The 16,014-nt window shown below is 36.0% G+C and overlaps 1 protein-coding gene and 1 long non-coding RNA gene across 2 annotated transcripts; both read left to right on the forward strand.

Annotated features, from left to right (window-relative positions):
• Positions 1–106: 106 nt before the first annotated feature.
• LOC103938225 lies at positions 107–1,708 on the forward strand (the record flags this gene model as incomplete). Its single annotated transcript, XM_048580120.1, has 3 exons — positions 107–431; positions 1,172–1,203; positions 1,325–1,708. Coding segments are annotated over exons 1-3 (741 nt in total), but the record flags the coding sequence as incomplete, so codon positions are not given.
• A 4-nt stretch (positions 1,709–1,712) lies between these two features.
• On the forward strand, positions 1,713–3,030 carry LOC125475402. Its single transcript, XR_007256794.1, has 2 exons — positions 1,713–2,052; positions 2,539–3,030. It is a non-coding gene; the product is annotated as an uncharacterized LOC125475402 (long non-coding RNA).
• Positions 3,031–16,014: the final 12,984 nt, after the last annotated feature.

Here is a 16,014-nt window from a genome sequence, read left to right on the forward strand (position 1 = left end):
GTTGCGGCTATTAAACATGAAGGATAGACTAAATCTTGTTTATTTTCTGTCTTCCAAAAGAGTGAAATTCCGGCTCACAGTGAGGACATATGCTATCTGGACGATCATGGGGTCAGTTTGCTGTGTTGCTAAGAAGAAAAGAACCCACCCAAATCGAATTGAAGGTGAAACATTGCGCAGGAATGCCATATGTTCACCGTCATGGAATTTTCAATGGGATAATCGACAGCGTGTTTCTAGTGAAATTGGTACTCCATATCAAGTCTCTCATGGAATCAGTACTAATGATAGCATGGAGTTAAAAGGTGCATTAAGTTCTGAAAGGGGTAATTTCTCAGATCTGGGAAGCCCACTGGAGAATTTTGGAACACCTATATCTCAAAAGTCCCCTCTTCATGGAGGAACAGGTACAAATCTGAGTCCATCTCCAAGTAACGTTACTCCCGCTTTGGTAAATGAAAGCTTCTGAACTTCCTACTTTTCATCATGAGATTAATTTACATAAGATTGAATGTAGTGAATACCTAATGACCTCTTTTACTTGGTTTATAAACTATTAGATCAGAAATGCCTGTAAAAATGAAAATTTAACTTTGCAATCCTCAGTGTGATGCAAATTGCACAGTGGTATCATGTTTGCATTGATAGGACTTTTTGATAGTCCTGAATTGATCTTTTCTTGGTATTTGTGAACACTTTGAAGAACAACACAGTAGCCTTATACCAAATATATGCCTATCTCTGCTTCTTAGTTTTCTACTTTACATATCATCAAAATAAGATAAAGAAAGCTCAAATGTACAATTTTTTTCTGTCAAAATAGAAATTCTGGATGTGTCTTTGTTTTATGGATCGATAGCGTTTGTCTTAACAGAACATTTATCTTAAATTTTGAGGACATATTTCTATTTTCTTTTATTTTGAGCACATGTTAAGAAAGGACATTGATAACCTGCAGTTCCTTGTTTTACAATTATTTGTCCAGTGGAAAATTGGTAGCCCTCACGATGAGGTCTTTGGATGCTTGCTTGTGATGTTTTGCGCATGCACACACTTATCAGACATACTTCCATTTTATGTTAGGTAGTCACATAAGTTTAATCGTTGGATTGCTGGCATTTGTTGCTTCATTTGTTTGTGATTTACTGACCTGAGTATGTGCATTTTGCAGATATATCCATTGCAAGAAATTATTCTCCAGATGTGAGTTTGACTCCATTAAAACTAGACGTGTTATACTGGGTTTTATGCATTGTTGTGTGATGCTCTAGCCCTTTACCCATTGTCATTAGATTGTGTTGACCTCTTTCCATTTGCATTTCAGGTGAAGAGTTTGACAGAATCACCGGCAATTGCAAATTCATTTGCATCAAATGTTTCGTTGTCCATGCCTACAAATTTATCAATACCAACTGCAGAACCATCATGTACCCCTAGCTATCCACTATTTCCCAACTCAACCCCATCAAGACGAGCCCGTCGTTCACCAGGACATGAGCTGTTGAGACAGGTTTCTGATAGTCGGCTATTGGGATTAAAATCTCCAAATAACAACTCAATATCTGAAGGAAGACAATCATTTGTACTCTCTACTTGCAGCAATGACATGGCGCCTGGATCTCTAGGTGGGTCCTCTGATGGCTGGTCTATGCGTACCTTTTCTGAGCTCGTGGCCTATTCTCAAAGGGAAAGATGGTCTTCTGACATTGTATGGTCGGAGAGAAGCAAGTATTAAAGATGTCGAGAAAAGCTTTGAGAGCCGAAGCAGAGCTCAAAGCCAAAAACCTTAAGATATCAAAAAATAGAGTTGTACATAGCTACTTTGATGATGATTACGATGTTTTTGAGCATCAGAAGAATGCCGATAGGAAAGTAAAAGTATCTAAGATGGAACCCAGTTACAGCATTCGGAACAACTCTGCGAAACCTTTCTTGAAATGGCACTTCTCGCTTGGGTCAAGGTGGAGTAGATCCCTATCAGAAAACGATTATGCTAGGAAGAAGTGGTTCTGGACCAGACATCGCAAAGATTGAGCTCCCGAACCCCAGTTGGTAAGGAAGAGGCAAGCAGAAGTCTAATTATAGATGTTATACCAGCACCATTAGGTTTTTTTCTTCTGGAATTTGTAGTCTAAATTCGATAATAAATTCAGTTTCATTTCAAAAGTTCCTTTTCGCAGAATTCCCAGATATCTGTCGTAAAAACCATGCCTGTGCGTACTTCCGTGTCTGCGAATTCATCAATTGTTGTCATGGGTTCGGAGAAAGATGGAATCCAATTCCTCGTACGTTGTTCTGAATGTGGTAGAATCTAGTTTTGCAGTTGCAACTGTTTTAGTTAAGAGAGCTTTTTCGGCGATTAATCAAAGGTTAAGTAGAGCTTGGTTATTTACGAGAGATGTTATTGTTTGTATTGATGATGGAACCACAATGCGACATTTTTAGAATATGGACGATGATATTGTAGCTTGTAAATTTGTAACGTTGTTTCTTCCATGGAATAATGATAGAACTGTTTAATTTTTTCGGGTGTTACAGATTTGGATCCGCTGTGGGTATGGTAATGTGGGCGAGGGATTTACTAAGAACCTCATTGGAACTCCTGTGGACTCCGCTAGCTCCTCCCATCGACATGGTCAAGAGGTGCATTGTTCTGCATTTTCCCGCTTTTCTCGATTCCATCTAGAAGAAATTTGGGTTGCTGGAACTCAAAGTAGAGAGAGATTATAGTTCAATCCGAGCAAAAACCATAGGACTCTTAGTTTTATTATTCAGCTTATTAGCCTGACACTACACCAAAGGTTTCACTATTCTTATATTGATGGTAGAAAAACTATGGGGTAGAGTAAGATACTGGGCAGCCCTTCTGGGCATTGTTTTCGAATGAGTTTAGGGATTATTCTCCTTCCCATTAGCGTGGGATATCTTAGCTAGTTTTGCTAGATGGAGGATTTCTTTTGTAATTTATGTTATTGTCTAAATAACTTGTTATCGTTTCTTATGACAATAAATAAGAGAGGTTTTTTCCTCCCCATTGTCAGCTCTCAATAAGAGAGAATTTTTTTTTTTTTTTAAGAGAAAGATTCCAAATTGAATTACATTTATCAGTTTTATTTCTGTGATGTTGTTTCCTAGCAGTAGTAGCCAAGATGATGAGTGATTTTTCAATATGCCCCGAACACGGGGTGGTATATCACGTGTCTCTATACAAGTAGTGAGATTCTTGTATTAAAAAATAAAGTTTCTCACCACTTACATCATAACGGGTGGTGTACTACTTCTCTTATGGGCATAAGGAAAAATTCTTCAAGATGACACCCAAGTTAAAGAAATTGGATGGAGAGCTACATTTAATTATAGGTATGTAAAAAATGTGAGAGAATTTTAATTTGGTAATTGTAAACAGCTTTTAAATATAATTACTAATGACATAATCATTTATGGGTTCATCATTTTAGGTGCAATACGTGCTTTTATCGGACCAAAAAAGGTCTAAGTTTTAAACCTTATGAAAGTTAACTAAGAATTAGACACTATTTATAAAACTTGTCCAATAAGTAGATATTATTTGTGAAACTGGACCAATAAGTAGACACTATTGATGAAACTAGACCAACAATAGACACTATTTATGAAATGAAACCAAGAATTAGGCACTATTTCTAAAACTAAACCAATAGGTGGAAACTATTTATGAAACTGGAACAAGAACTAGACACTATTTATGAAACATGACCAAGAACTAGGCACTACTTATGAAAGTGGACCAATAACTAGAGACTATTTATGAAACCAGATCAAGAAAGAGACTATTTATGAAACTGTACCAATTACTATACATTATTTATGAAATTGGACCTAACTAGGCACTATTTATGAAATATGTGCAAGAACTAGACACTATTTATGGAACTAGACCAATAAATAGTGTAGTACCGTTCACTTTCATAAATAGTGTTTTAGTTTCATAAATAGTGTTTAGTTTCATAAATAGTGTATGTGATGGATTCGCGTCAAATTTTTTTACATTAAAATTGTGTCATTTTCATTAAAATTTAAGTTCTTTTGTCTTTTTTTTATTAAAATTTAAGGGTATTTCATTAATATTTAATTCTTTTTCCTTAAATAAAGTTATAGCATCGTTTTTTGCTAAAATAAACTTAGCTCAACCCATTTTCATGCAAGCTCCCTTAATTTAATAGGAGAAATTAAGTTCTCATCCCTCTTTTTGTTACTCCATTGATTAAAACCTTTTGCCCTTTGCAATTTTTGATCAAGGTCCTTAGGTTTTAACAAACGTCATTAATTATTTCAATAATAAAATATTTTTTATTTCTAAATATATTCATTTAGTTTTACAACTATTACATTTGGTATATTTATATTTTTGGCTAAATTTTATTTTTGGTTTGTACCCATTTTTAATTTGCAACCTTTTTTTACTTTGTACCAATTTTCTTTTCAGTTTATTATGTACCCATATATTAATTTCATTTTATGTCCATATTTTTTTAAAGTTTTATTTGTATGTGTACCCATATTTTTTTTATTGTACTCATTTTTAATGTTGCTAAATGTACCATGCTAATTATATGTATTTATTTTATGTTTCAAAATATATTAGTAGTTATTTTTTAAAATATGTTAATAATTATGTACGTACATTATTTTCTTGCTATAATTTTGTGAAGAACAATATTACCCTAATATTTATTTTGAAGTATTTATTATATTTTAAAAATATTATTTAGTTTGTTTAAATTTCATAATTTGTGGGACATTAAATGCATAAATGAATGAGTTAAATCTCTTAAATGATGTTAATGACCTCAATCAAAATATTAAACAAACAAGGTTTTAGTCAAACAATTAGCTTGATTAAGGACGGAACCAAAATGACCCTAATATTAAAAATGAACTAGTAACTGCTAATTAAGAAAACACTATTTGAATTCAAGCAATCTGCATTTTTTTTTAAAATAATTTGAAAACTTGGTTTTATATGGGTCCCAACAGTTCCAAATGAAAGCCTGGTGAAACTCTATGCATCAACTTTCTCCATGATTTTTTTCCACCTTACGGTAATTCTCTGTTATTTCACGATGCATTTATTTTCACATTCCAAAATCTTTCCAAAGTCTTTGTTATTTTACATTCAACATATAAAGATTGGTCTCCACGCCACCACTTAAGATATACATTGGTGATCTTCTTCAAACATTCGTTAAACCGCGTGTGTCGGGGAAGATTATTTTCTGCATGAATCGATGACCTTGAACATTTATTGTGTAATATTATATGAAATCTCAGAAGGCTTGAAAGTCAATATATTACCGGAAAGGAAGTTTCAATATATATCACAGAGAAACTTCGGAAGATAAGAATGGAGGGAAAATATTAACAGATATTCCCCATACAATTTGAATCTCCACATATATATTAAATTATATAAAAATGTCGGCCTTGTCAGAAATTTGTTTTCCTTTTCGAGGATTTTTTCCGAACCGCCAACGCTTCTCAGCTCATCAGACAACTCGGTCGGCATTCAGGATATATATATAAAAAAAAGGAGTTACAATTAAAACAAATAGCTGCGTTTACATTTGCAGTTACGTTACCGTAATTTCTTGGTAGTTCTATGGAAACCAAACTGCTAGATACGAACCCGGTGTCTATAAATACATTTCCAACATATTCAATGCAAAAGCCACAACTTGATCTCCTCCTTCGTATACCTTCTGTAAACAAGTTTAATTAAGTTTATCATTAGCAGCTATGTCTTCTAGTAAGAAATTTGATGCAGCAACGGTCCTTTATCCTGGCACGAAACGCGGTTCGTCGTCCCATTCCCAGAGTGGTGGAGGTCCGAATCCGCCAAATGTTCAGGGTGCTCTAGTAAGGGACAAGAAGAAATCTGGGTAAAGCTAGTGAAAAATCATATATGCATGGCTGCTACAAAAATTTCTTCAAGATAAATAAGCACATTATTTTCTTAGGTTCAATTAGAATTATTTTATTGTGAAAATGGGTGGATTTGCTAAGAACAAATCCCACTTAGGATGTAACAGAAGAAATAAATTAGTATATTCTTTCATTGTGTTCCACAGTTGATGTTTCTTAATTGATTATTTTTAAGAATCTAGTAATTCATGAATATTCTCATTGATGATGTTTATACCACATTTTAATTTTGAGACTCGACTATTCCACAGGAAAATATCAAATATGTAAAGGAATTATGAAATGCATTCAGCATGTGAATCGCATTTAACAATATGTAAAATAAAAATAAAATAAATTTTACTTTTTTATTTAAAAACGATACAAATAATTTAAACTCAGAATGCAATAATCTGATGATAAACGCTTTCCCCATAAATATAAATTTTTTGCATGGCATCCTGGTTCTCATTCGGCTGGCAATATATTTCTGTACCTGTTAAAATACACAGGAGCAGGAAATAAGAAATAAAAAAAAAAAAAAAAAAAAAAAAAAAACTAAAAGCCGAAAGTACAGAATACGTGGTGCAACTCCTGATGCGTTTAGAACTTCCCACCAACACATAATCCCTTCCGTTCCCTTTAACTCTGTCACAACAACGATCTTCACTTTCTGCCGCCAAATCCGACCCCTTCACATCCACGCCGTTATTCTCATACCGCTCAATCCTCTCGCTCCTCTTTCTCTCTCAGCTTTAGGCGGAAGAAGATGAAGAACTCCCTCGCACTGTGAAACCCTAAAAGGAACGAAACGGTAATTTTCAGCGACTTTTCCTTTCTCTTTCGTTCGCTCCAGCAGTTTGGAAACCCTAGGTTTTTTCTGCAATTTATATTTCCATTCGCCAGTGTACGGATCGGACGGCTAGCTGCTGCCGAGGTCTAAGAACTGCTGGGCGTATTTCAACACTTACTGCGAGTTGGATCAGTGGTCGTGGAACTGAGCCCTGTGCGGAAACCCTCAGGGGCTTTCGTCTCAGGCCATTGCTTGATACTCCCACCCTGAGTCTTGCCCCGAGACGATGTCCTCGTTCGTAGATCTGGAGCTTCCTGGTTGGTCATTTGCCCACACTTTCTTTCGATTTCTCTTTCTGTTTAGTTGCCGAGAAAATGAACTTTGAATTTTCCAATTTTTCAGTGCTAATATGATTTCTCTTTCAGTTTGTTTGCCGATAAAATGCGCTTCGAATTTCAAATATTTCAGTGATAATTTGTATTTTTGCTTTTTCTTATTCTCCTATTGTGCAGGAAAAGAGTCGGATGAAGCAATGCAACCTCGCCCGGTTTATGTTAGTTCCTTATATTTTTGAGCTATTTACGTTGTTTTCGTGTTTTGTAGGATTTGTCAAGCAAAGAAAAGAAAAATAGCATAAGTGAGATTTTAAGTAACAAATTCGTCAAAACTGCCTGTGCGGATTAGCTGACTTTGGAAGCAAGTTGCGGACAGCTCAGAATGAACTAGAGAATGAGCCTTATATGCTTGGAAAGCTATGGATGTCTATTTTCTAGAGCATTTTGCGGATTGTTAATATCATTTTTCTAGAAGAAGTTATGGCTATTTTAACACCAAAATGTTCCCAAGGCTGAGCAGTTTGTAACTGACAAGAAAGCATTGAAAGCAATAAATCCAATAAATCTAGCAGCCAAAACTGATGCAGTCAAGAACAAACCAGTTGACACCTATTCAAATATCAAAGGAAATGGAATTAAAGATGAGGATTAACAGAGAGTATTTGGCATAAAGGCTACCCAAGGAGTTACAATTATTTTACCATTTCCTCTCACTTATTGTCATCACTAAATGTCTATTAGTGGGTGAGTTAAGGAGAAGAAAATGATGCAGCAAGAATTGGTTTAAAAGTAGCGTTGGGGAAGGAAGGAAAGAAGAGGCCTCAGTTGATTTCTTTTGGTTCTATTTTCTCAAACTCATGTCTATCTTTTGTTTTAACTTAAGGATTGTGTAACTAAATTTTTAGTAGTTAGGGGCTGTTTGATGCCCCGAATATGATTGCAAGTTTGTTATGACATTTCGTTTGAATTACTTTTATGAATGAATGAAAATTCGTTCATTACTTGTCTCGTTGATGAATTCTTTATGTGTTTTCTACGAATGCATACTTAGTAAGCATATCTAGGATTCTAATGCTATGAATATGTGTGTGCCTGCCCTTGTCGAATGAGGACCTACAAATGTTCTAAAGTAGTACTTGTTAATTGCGATTAACATGTGAATCAATTTTTAGGATAAGTAAGACAATGCCAGTACTTACGATGCCTTGTGATGACTCAAACTCTTTTCGTTCTTAATGATTTCTACTTGTTAAATCTATGAACACGCCATTCTAGATTGCATGCTAGGGACTAAGTTAAGTTGAAAACGTCATTCTCTTAACATACCACATAAGAAAGAGTAATAGGTTGAGTTCTAACATTGAGTCAACTTGAGCATCTTCATTTAGAAATAGAAGGAATTTGAATGAAACATAACATGTTTGTATGATTATTTGGTGGTGGATAACACTTCCCCTAACTCGTTTTCTTAACTTGTGAACTACAATCTATTTTTACTACTTAAAATATGTTTTTGTCCTGTTTTTGTTCGATTTAATTTAAATAGTAAATCAACTCCAAAAATCCCAAAAATTTGTGTGAGTGTAGCTCTGTGTGTCTAGTATTTTCATATAAAATTCCGTAGACTTTAGATAAGTGTAAGTTGGTCTAATAATTATTTTTCGGTGGCTGGCCAGTAGGGACAACAGCCTAGTTTTTGTGACATTTTAAGTAGTTAGATAAAACAATCTTTTGCAGGAAAGACCCTTATTTTCATATGCTACAATTGACAAATCTTAGTGTTAATAAGGAAAATCAATAGGACATTTGTGTGCTACTTTATGGTGTGCTTTTAATCCTATCAGTGTCTAGTTGACTAAGGTGTGTCATTTATTGAATTTAGGTAGATGATTAAATAAACCTAGAGAGCAATTATTTTTCAAACAAGAAAGAGAGAAATCAGAGGATATTGTTCCTCATCCTTCAATTTTCTTCTTTGCTTACCCTATGAAAAGTTGGTCGTCATCGTCATTGATGTTCCTTCAAGGTAAGAGAAAGATAACCTTTTCCTTTAACTATGGCTCAATTGGACACTTGGAGAGTCGGAAGCTTGGCTGGGAATCGCTGAGTGAAAAGAGTTGAGGCATTGGGTTGGCCTAGTATGTTGGGCTTGCCTAGTGCCATGTGGAGATGCTGACCCATGGAATTCCTAATGATGAAGATGCTAACCCTAGTATAGGGTGTGCTTGCCGAATAGGCTGCGGAGCCTGGTGATGCATCTTATGTTGTTGCTGCTTAAGCCAAACGCGTAGAGTGTTATGCTGTGGCTAGGAGTTATGGGGTTAGAGTGAGCGCGGCTAGGTGTTTCTGAACCAGAGTCAGCATGGCTAGGGGTGGCAAGTGAGGCGTATGGCCTTACTGGTAGGTTAGCCTGCTTGCTGAACTTCAATCAAGAAGAAATCAAGGTCGTTTTTTGCTTTTTGTGAGAGTTATGCTACTTCTGGGAAGTTTGTTATCGAACTATCTTCTTCAAAGGATAAAAAGAAGGTTGATGATCCTGTGAAATCTGTAACTCCAAAATAAGCTAAAGTTTTGGCTGAAAAGATCATTCAACATAGGAACTGTGTTGCCCTCCGTGTCTGGGTTCAAAGATATAATGAAGTGTTTATCTGTTGCTAAGTTTAGATTGACTTATAAAAGGCTCGCCATTATGAGAAGTGGGACGAAAGTTCGTCACTTGGAAAAATGGATTTAGTTGCTCAAGAGGCGTCAAAGTTTGCTCTTTATACTGTTGTTGCGCCTATGTTGCCTGCCAATAAAAAGGAAGCTGCTAGAATTTGATTTCTTAACTGCTATAGATGGAGTAGTTAAGGGTGAAGCTGCTGAGATTGGAGCTATTGAAGATGAAGTGGTGGAAGTACGAGCTGCTAAAAGTAGTCTGCTTTGTTTATCTTATGTCAGATTTTGGTGGCCTTCATGCCAGTTTATCAATTTGCTAGAAATTTAATAAACTTCTTTCTTTGGTTTACTCCATCTTCATTATTCAATTGATTTGAATGTTCTTGAAACTTTTCTTGCTTGAAGTGTCTTGTAAAACTTTAGCCATAAAAGTGCTAATTATTTATGTGACTTTAATAAAGCATGCGCTCTTAGTAGGTGTTCCTAAGCCATGAGTTTTGGCTTTATGGGGTGTTGAGTTGCTAAGTTCATCATGTGCTGCTGCTTTTGATCGTGTGATGCTGGCGTTGCCAAGTTTGTTTATTGACTTCATTGCTTAAACGAAAGTCGTCTAAAATGAGAATCTCGTTGTTCGTCTACTACGAGATTCCATGGGCAGTGTACTATGAGCTTATGTGAACTTGTACTTAACGAGGTTGATGCATGACACGACGCAGTTTCTCATACGCTGTTGAAAAGCTGGATTGCTCTTGCAATTTAAGGTCAACAATCCATTGAGCTACATAGCCTGTAGCACAACATGATAAAGATCTGTGGGACATGAAAATCATTAACTAGTCACATCAAAAGTGTTCAGTTGTATTGAAATTCGTGGGGATAACGATTCGAGGATTGCAGTGCTTTGGGGTCACATATCCAATATGCTATGTAGCTAGTAGCACATCATGATATAATTGTGTTTGGACATGAAAAATCAATAACTTGTCACAACAAACTGTGTTGTTGTATGAACTTTTGCAGGCATCAGTTTAGGAAACGTACTGCATTTTTGTGTGTCTTCTAGTATAAAAGCATGGGTTCACACGAATTGGGCCAAGGGCATAATCTTTCAGTTAGCTATGCCTTGATGAAGACTATGGTAGTTAATTTTGAGAACGGCGGCACAGGTTGTCGTACAACCAGTTACACTGAGGCAGCCGAACCCATCTATATATGAATATTCGGGTAGTTTACCCTTTCCTGAGGGAGAACATAGCCATATGGGTGTCAAGGAATTAGTTTACCCTCTTACACTGGAAAGCATGGAAGTCGTTGTGGGTGTGGTTGAGCAAAGATGGATTGCTGAAAAAAAACTGAAATAATTCTCAATCTGTGAGCTTTTGTTTGGTGATCTGCTTAAGATTTTGAATTATTTAGATAGGCATAAATGAGGTTCAGGTGGTGACGATGGAATATGAGAATTTAAATCAGCATATGATGTTCTTCTAGACTAATTTCTCTATGTCCGTATCGGCATTTGTCATCATGGGTTGAGCTTCGACCCATTTAGTGAAGTAGTTGGTTTCTACAATCATCATGCCTCTGCCCCTAGTAAAAAACGGCATTGGTCCTATCAGGTTAATTGCCTTATGCATGAATGGCTAAGGGCTTGTCTGTAGATGGAGTTTGCTGGCAAGTAGTGTGGGCACTATCTTGAAGTAAGGGCAGCTGTCGCAGTTTTGTACAAAACCCTTAGCTCTTTGATGCATTGTTAACCAATAATAGCACGTGTTAAAAGCTTTTTAAGCTAAGAAGCGACCTCTAGAGTGATTGGCAAAAAAACCTTTATAGATGAGGCTGAGAATCATGAGCTTTTTTGGCAGTTTTAGGAGGCAGAGATGTGGTCCAGTCAAAGGATCCTTAAATGAGCATGTCGTTCCATATGTAGTAGCATGCCACCTTTATTTGTTTGGAGCTTTCTTAATGCCGGTTTATCTTCAATGAGTGCTCTATTGACTAGGTAGTCAATGATAGAATCTTGCCAACTCGGGGTTGTGTTGATTTGCGCCACCTCTGGTGCTCGTTTTGCACATATGTTCTACTTTCCAAAGTATTCAATTGGGATGAAGCGTTTGAATTGGTGATCTAGGGCAAAGCCTAAACTTGCCAATGCGTATGTGTGAATGTTTTTTGCTCATGGAATCTGCGTAAGGGTGTAAGTGAGGAACGTGTTGAGCTGCTTTAGGACATTACACAGATATTGCACCATTATTGGATGTTTTGTCATGTACTCACCTGAGGCTGGTGACTAGTTGAGAATCTGAATGGATTGCAAGCTTCTTCACCGCTAAGTCTTTCGCTAGTCGGGGAACTATTAGTAAAGTCTCGTACTCTACTTTGTTGTTGGATGCTTTTGAAGCATATAATGATGGATTGATCTGGTATTGAACCATTTGAAGTGATGAGGACAAGACCTGCTCTCAATCCTTGCTGGTTTAAGGAACCATCAACACGAAAATACTAAAAAATTCTTGTATGTTGGTTTGGTGCGTCCTTTTGGCATTCCTTTGCCCCTAATGAGCCATAAAAGTTGTTGCATTCGTTGAAGTAGGTCCACTATGAAGTTTGCCAGTGCCTGGGTCTTTATCGCTGTGTGCCTGGATTGTGAAAGATTGATCGCAGTGGATATTGCATCATAATTATGATTGTGTGCACCTAAAAGTATGGCTTGAGTTTCCAAGCTGCAACAACTAGCGCAAAAATTAGCTTTTCAATTTTTGGGTTTCTGGTTTCCTCATCAATGAGAGCTTTTGAAATGTAGAATACAAATAGTTGGGCCCCCAGCTTTTCTCGTATGAAAGTAGAGCTCATTGTTACTTCAGATACTACCAAGTAGATGAACATGTTATCTTCTGCTTCCAGCTTAGACATTAAAAGAGGTGAAGTCAGGCACTACTTCAAAACTTGGAATGCCTTTTCACACTCTTCATCCCATCTATTCATCTGCGCTTTCTTTAGAACCTTGAACTCCCGATTTGTGGTTGGTTAAGTGACTGCTAGTCATGACGCATCTTAAAATTAAATATTGTCCTAAAAATGATAAATTTAAAAAGACTATTTTGATGGTCCTCCATTATGCTCCACAGCATAACGCCACCGCTTGTAGCCCCCTTTCAACGCCTCCTCCATCAACTTCATCAACTCTTCATTTGTATCATAAAGATTATAATTACACTATTACGTATATATCCAAATAATTAATTCCAACATATAACAAAAATTTTAACAAAACTAATTATTTTCAACGATTGTCACACTTACTAATAATTGATCTATCACCGCCTTCTTCACATTCTCAAGCACATATTTCCAAGAATGCCACTCAACAGTAGGATAATTATTCCGCATTACTACATCAGGCACATAGGCAAACTCCACATATTGCCTTATATCATAGGGCCCGGAGAGAATGCTCTGCTTCCGGTTTTTATCCTTCATTCCAGCAAGAAGACAATTGTGAAGAATAAGGATAGCAGAAGCGCATATTTATAGGAAGGTTAGGGAATTTGCATGACGAAGCCTGTGTAGCGCAAATAGTATTGATTCCTCTGATTCACATGCACTGAATGCTCTGACTAAAAAACTAACTGGACTTTATGTGACGAAGTCTTTGTCGCGTAAGTGTTTTATTGATTGCCATGCAATGAATGCTTTGACCTAAAAACTTAACGAACTTTAGCGACGGGGCCTTTGTAACCTAATATAGCCGCAGGAAAATCTTCATCGCGCATTTTTTTGACCTAAAACAAAAATTACCTAAGATTTTCTTAGTGACTTTGTGTGACAAAAATGTTTTTTCATTGCACAAAACTAACTTGCTAACCGACCTTTTACAGTGCGTTGCGTGACAAAGTCTCGTCCCGCAATTATTTTTGCAACAAACATTTTGTCGCTTGATTGCGCGACAATTGAAAATATTTATTTTATTTCGTCTCGAAAACAGTTTCTCAAAATACTAATGTCAATATTACAATATTTTGGAAACCTGTTCTCGAGATGAAACAAAATAAATACAGTCCATATAAAGTTATTCTTTCAAATTATTAATAATTAAGTGTCATTATTTGATAAATCATAATTCACTCCGCATTTGCCACGCACCAATACCCCAACGTCTCCCCTAAACTTGTTCACCATATCTAACTTCACATATCATACTAATTATGTGTAAGTGATTCGGTAGTGGCTCTTAGCAAAAGAAGTGTATCGAACGCATGTCGCATCGCTCTTCTTTTTCTTGTCTACCAATAAAAACTTATTTTAGTCTACTTAAATATTTAATTAATTTACACAACCAACAAAAATTAGTATGTATTACCTTTCTCAGAACCTTCGCCTTGAACTCTATTTGACAAAGGACTACTTGAGTCTATCATCGCGTACGAAAAAACAAACAAAAATTGAAATAATAATTTGGTGAAAGGAATTCTTGTTTCTTTGCGTTTCTGATACGAATTGTGCAAAATAAGGAGAGCAGAAATGCATATTTATACAAAGATTAGGGGCTTTGCACAACGAATACTTTGTCGCACAAACATCTACACTCAAATACAGTATTGATTCCTCTGATTCACATGCACTGGATGCTCTGACTCAAAAACTGAATTGACTTTGTGTGACAATGCTTGTTTCGTGCAAAGTTTCCGAAGGAAAAATTTCGTTGCGCAATTTTTTCGTGCCAAAAAATATTACCTATGGTTTTCTTACTGACTTTGCACGACGAATATCTTTCTTTTTTGTCGTGCAGAATTTATTGCACAACAATGTTTTTTGTCACGCAAAGTAACCATTCTTGCTCAACGAAGCTTTTGTTTCGTTGCGCAAAACTCACTTATGCAATGAATTTCGCTTTGTCGCCCAAACATCTGTTGCGCAAATAGTTTTTCCTACTAGTGCGAACATCTAGCTTGCAAGAACCTAGTGAAACTGCAGGGCTTATTTAAAATGAAAAAGGGCCAAGGGTCAAAAATACAAAGTAGCAATTTTAGTTGGAGTGCTCATGTAGCACTACACGAAAACTATCACTACTAAGCATAACTGCTTGGGCGATGAAAGGACATCCATCGCACAAAGGCAAATACAGTCGCTGGAAACATTGGGTGGTAAAAAATCCGTCGCGCAAAGCTTGTGATGTCAGACATTACGCGACAAAGGAAAGTGCTTCATCGTGCGAAATGAATGTTGTGCAACGGATCTAGTGGTTGTTGCATGAAACTAAGAGCGATAAATGAGTGTTCGTTGCGCGTGATACTTCGAGTAACGAAACTTGAGTTCGACCCCCAAAACCTAGCTCAACGAATATAAGGCCGTCACTGTCAGATTTTACAATTAATTTTTTTAAATAAATTTTTTTCCTTTTAAATAGTGATTATATTATTTTATGTATAAATTAAATTAGTGAAATTAAAAACAGAAAATGTAAAGAAGAATATTGAATTAAAAAATTATTGAAAATGTGCATACAATGGAAAGAAATATTTTAAAATCTGAAAACAATTTAAAAAAAACAAAAACTAGAATATGTATTTGTCCAAGTCCCCAGTGAACATTCATATGCCTACGACCGAGGGTCTGATCGAGTGCGTCTGTCATGATCTGAAAACCGACATCCTTAAGGGAAAACACCTCCTTTATCGAGGTCTCTAGGGGAAGTTAGAAAGCCACCTCCTCTAGAACGGTTTGGCCCTTCTCCACCATGGTGGACTAGAAAAATGAAATAAAGACATTAGTTTTAATATACATGTAATTAATATTAATACTAATTGAATATTAAAAAAATTGGAATAACTTACATGAAGCTGTTCCGTCAACTCATCCCTGGGTCGAACATACACCTCCTTGAACATGTTAATCTCTGGAAACTATATTAACACATAGATAATCAATTGTGCACTAGAGAGTAAAAAGAATGAAAACTTAAAATAAATATATGGTTACCTTACGTCGCTCCTCCAACCCATAAGAGAAGCGTCGTGAGTCGGAGCGGTGAAGATGTTTCTTCTTCGATCTATTGATCGAGTTTGCCTTCACTTTTTTCTATTGAATTAAAAAAAAATGTATTAATTTAGATATTTATAACAAATTAATGAAAATTTAACATATTATTTAAAAATATAAAACTTTTGATTAAATATTATTGAAATATACATTATACTTACAAGTTACTTTTCATCTTGAAAATGGCCACAGAGCCACTCCCATTCATCCCGATGGTCCACCAACTCTGTAAGGCACCCAACCGCTAGAGCG

Source organism: the organism of the source record quoted next, unplaced genomic scaffold (genome assembly GCF_019419815.1).
Source record: "Pyrus x bretschneideri cultivar Hongxiangsu unplaced genomic scaffold, Pyrus_bretschneideri_v1 Contig146, whole genome shotgun sequence".
Taxonomy (NCBI): Eukaryota; Viridiplantae; Streptophyta; class Magnoliopsida; order Rosales; family Rosaceae; genus Pyrus; species Pyrus x bretschneideri.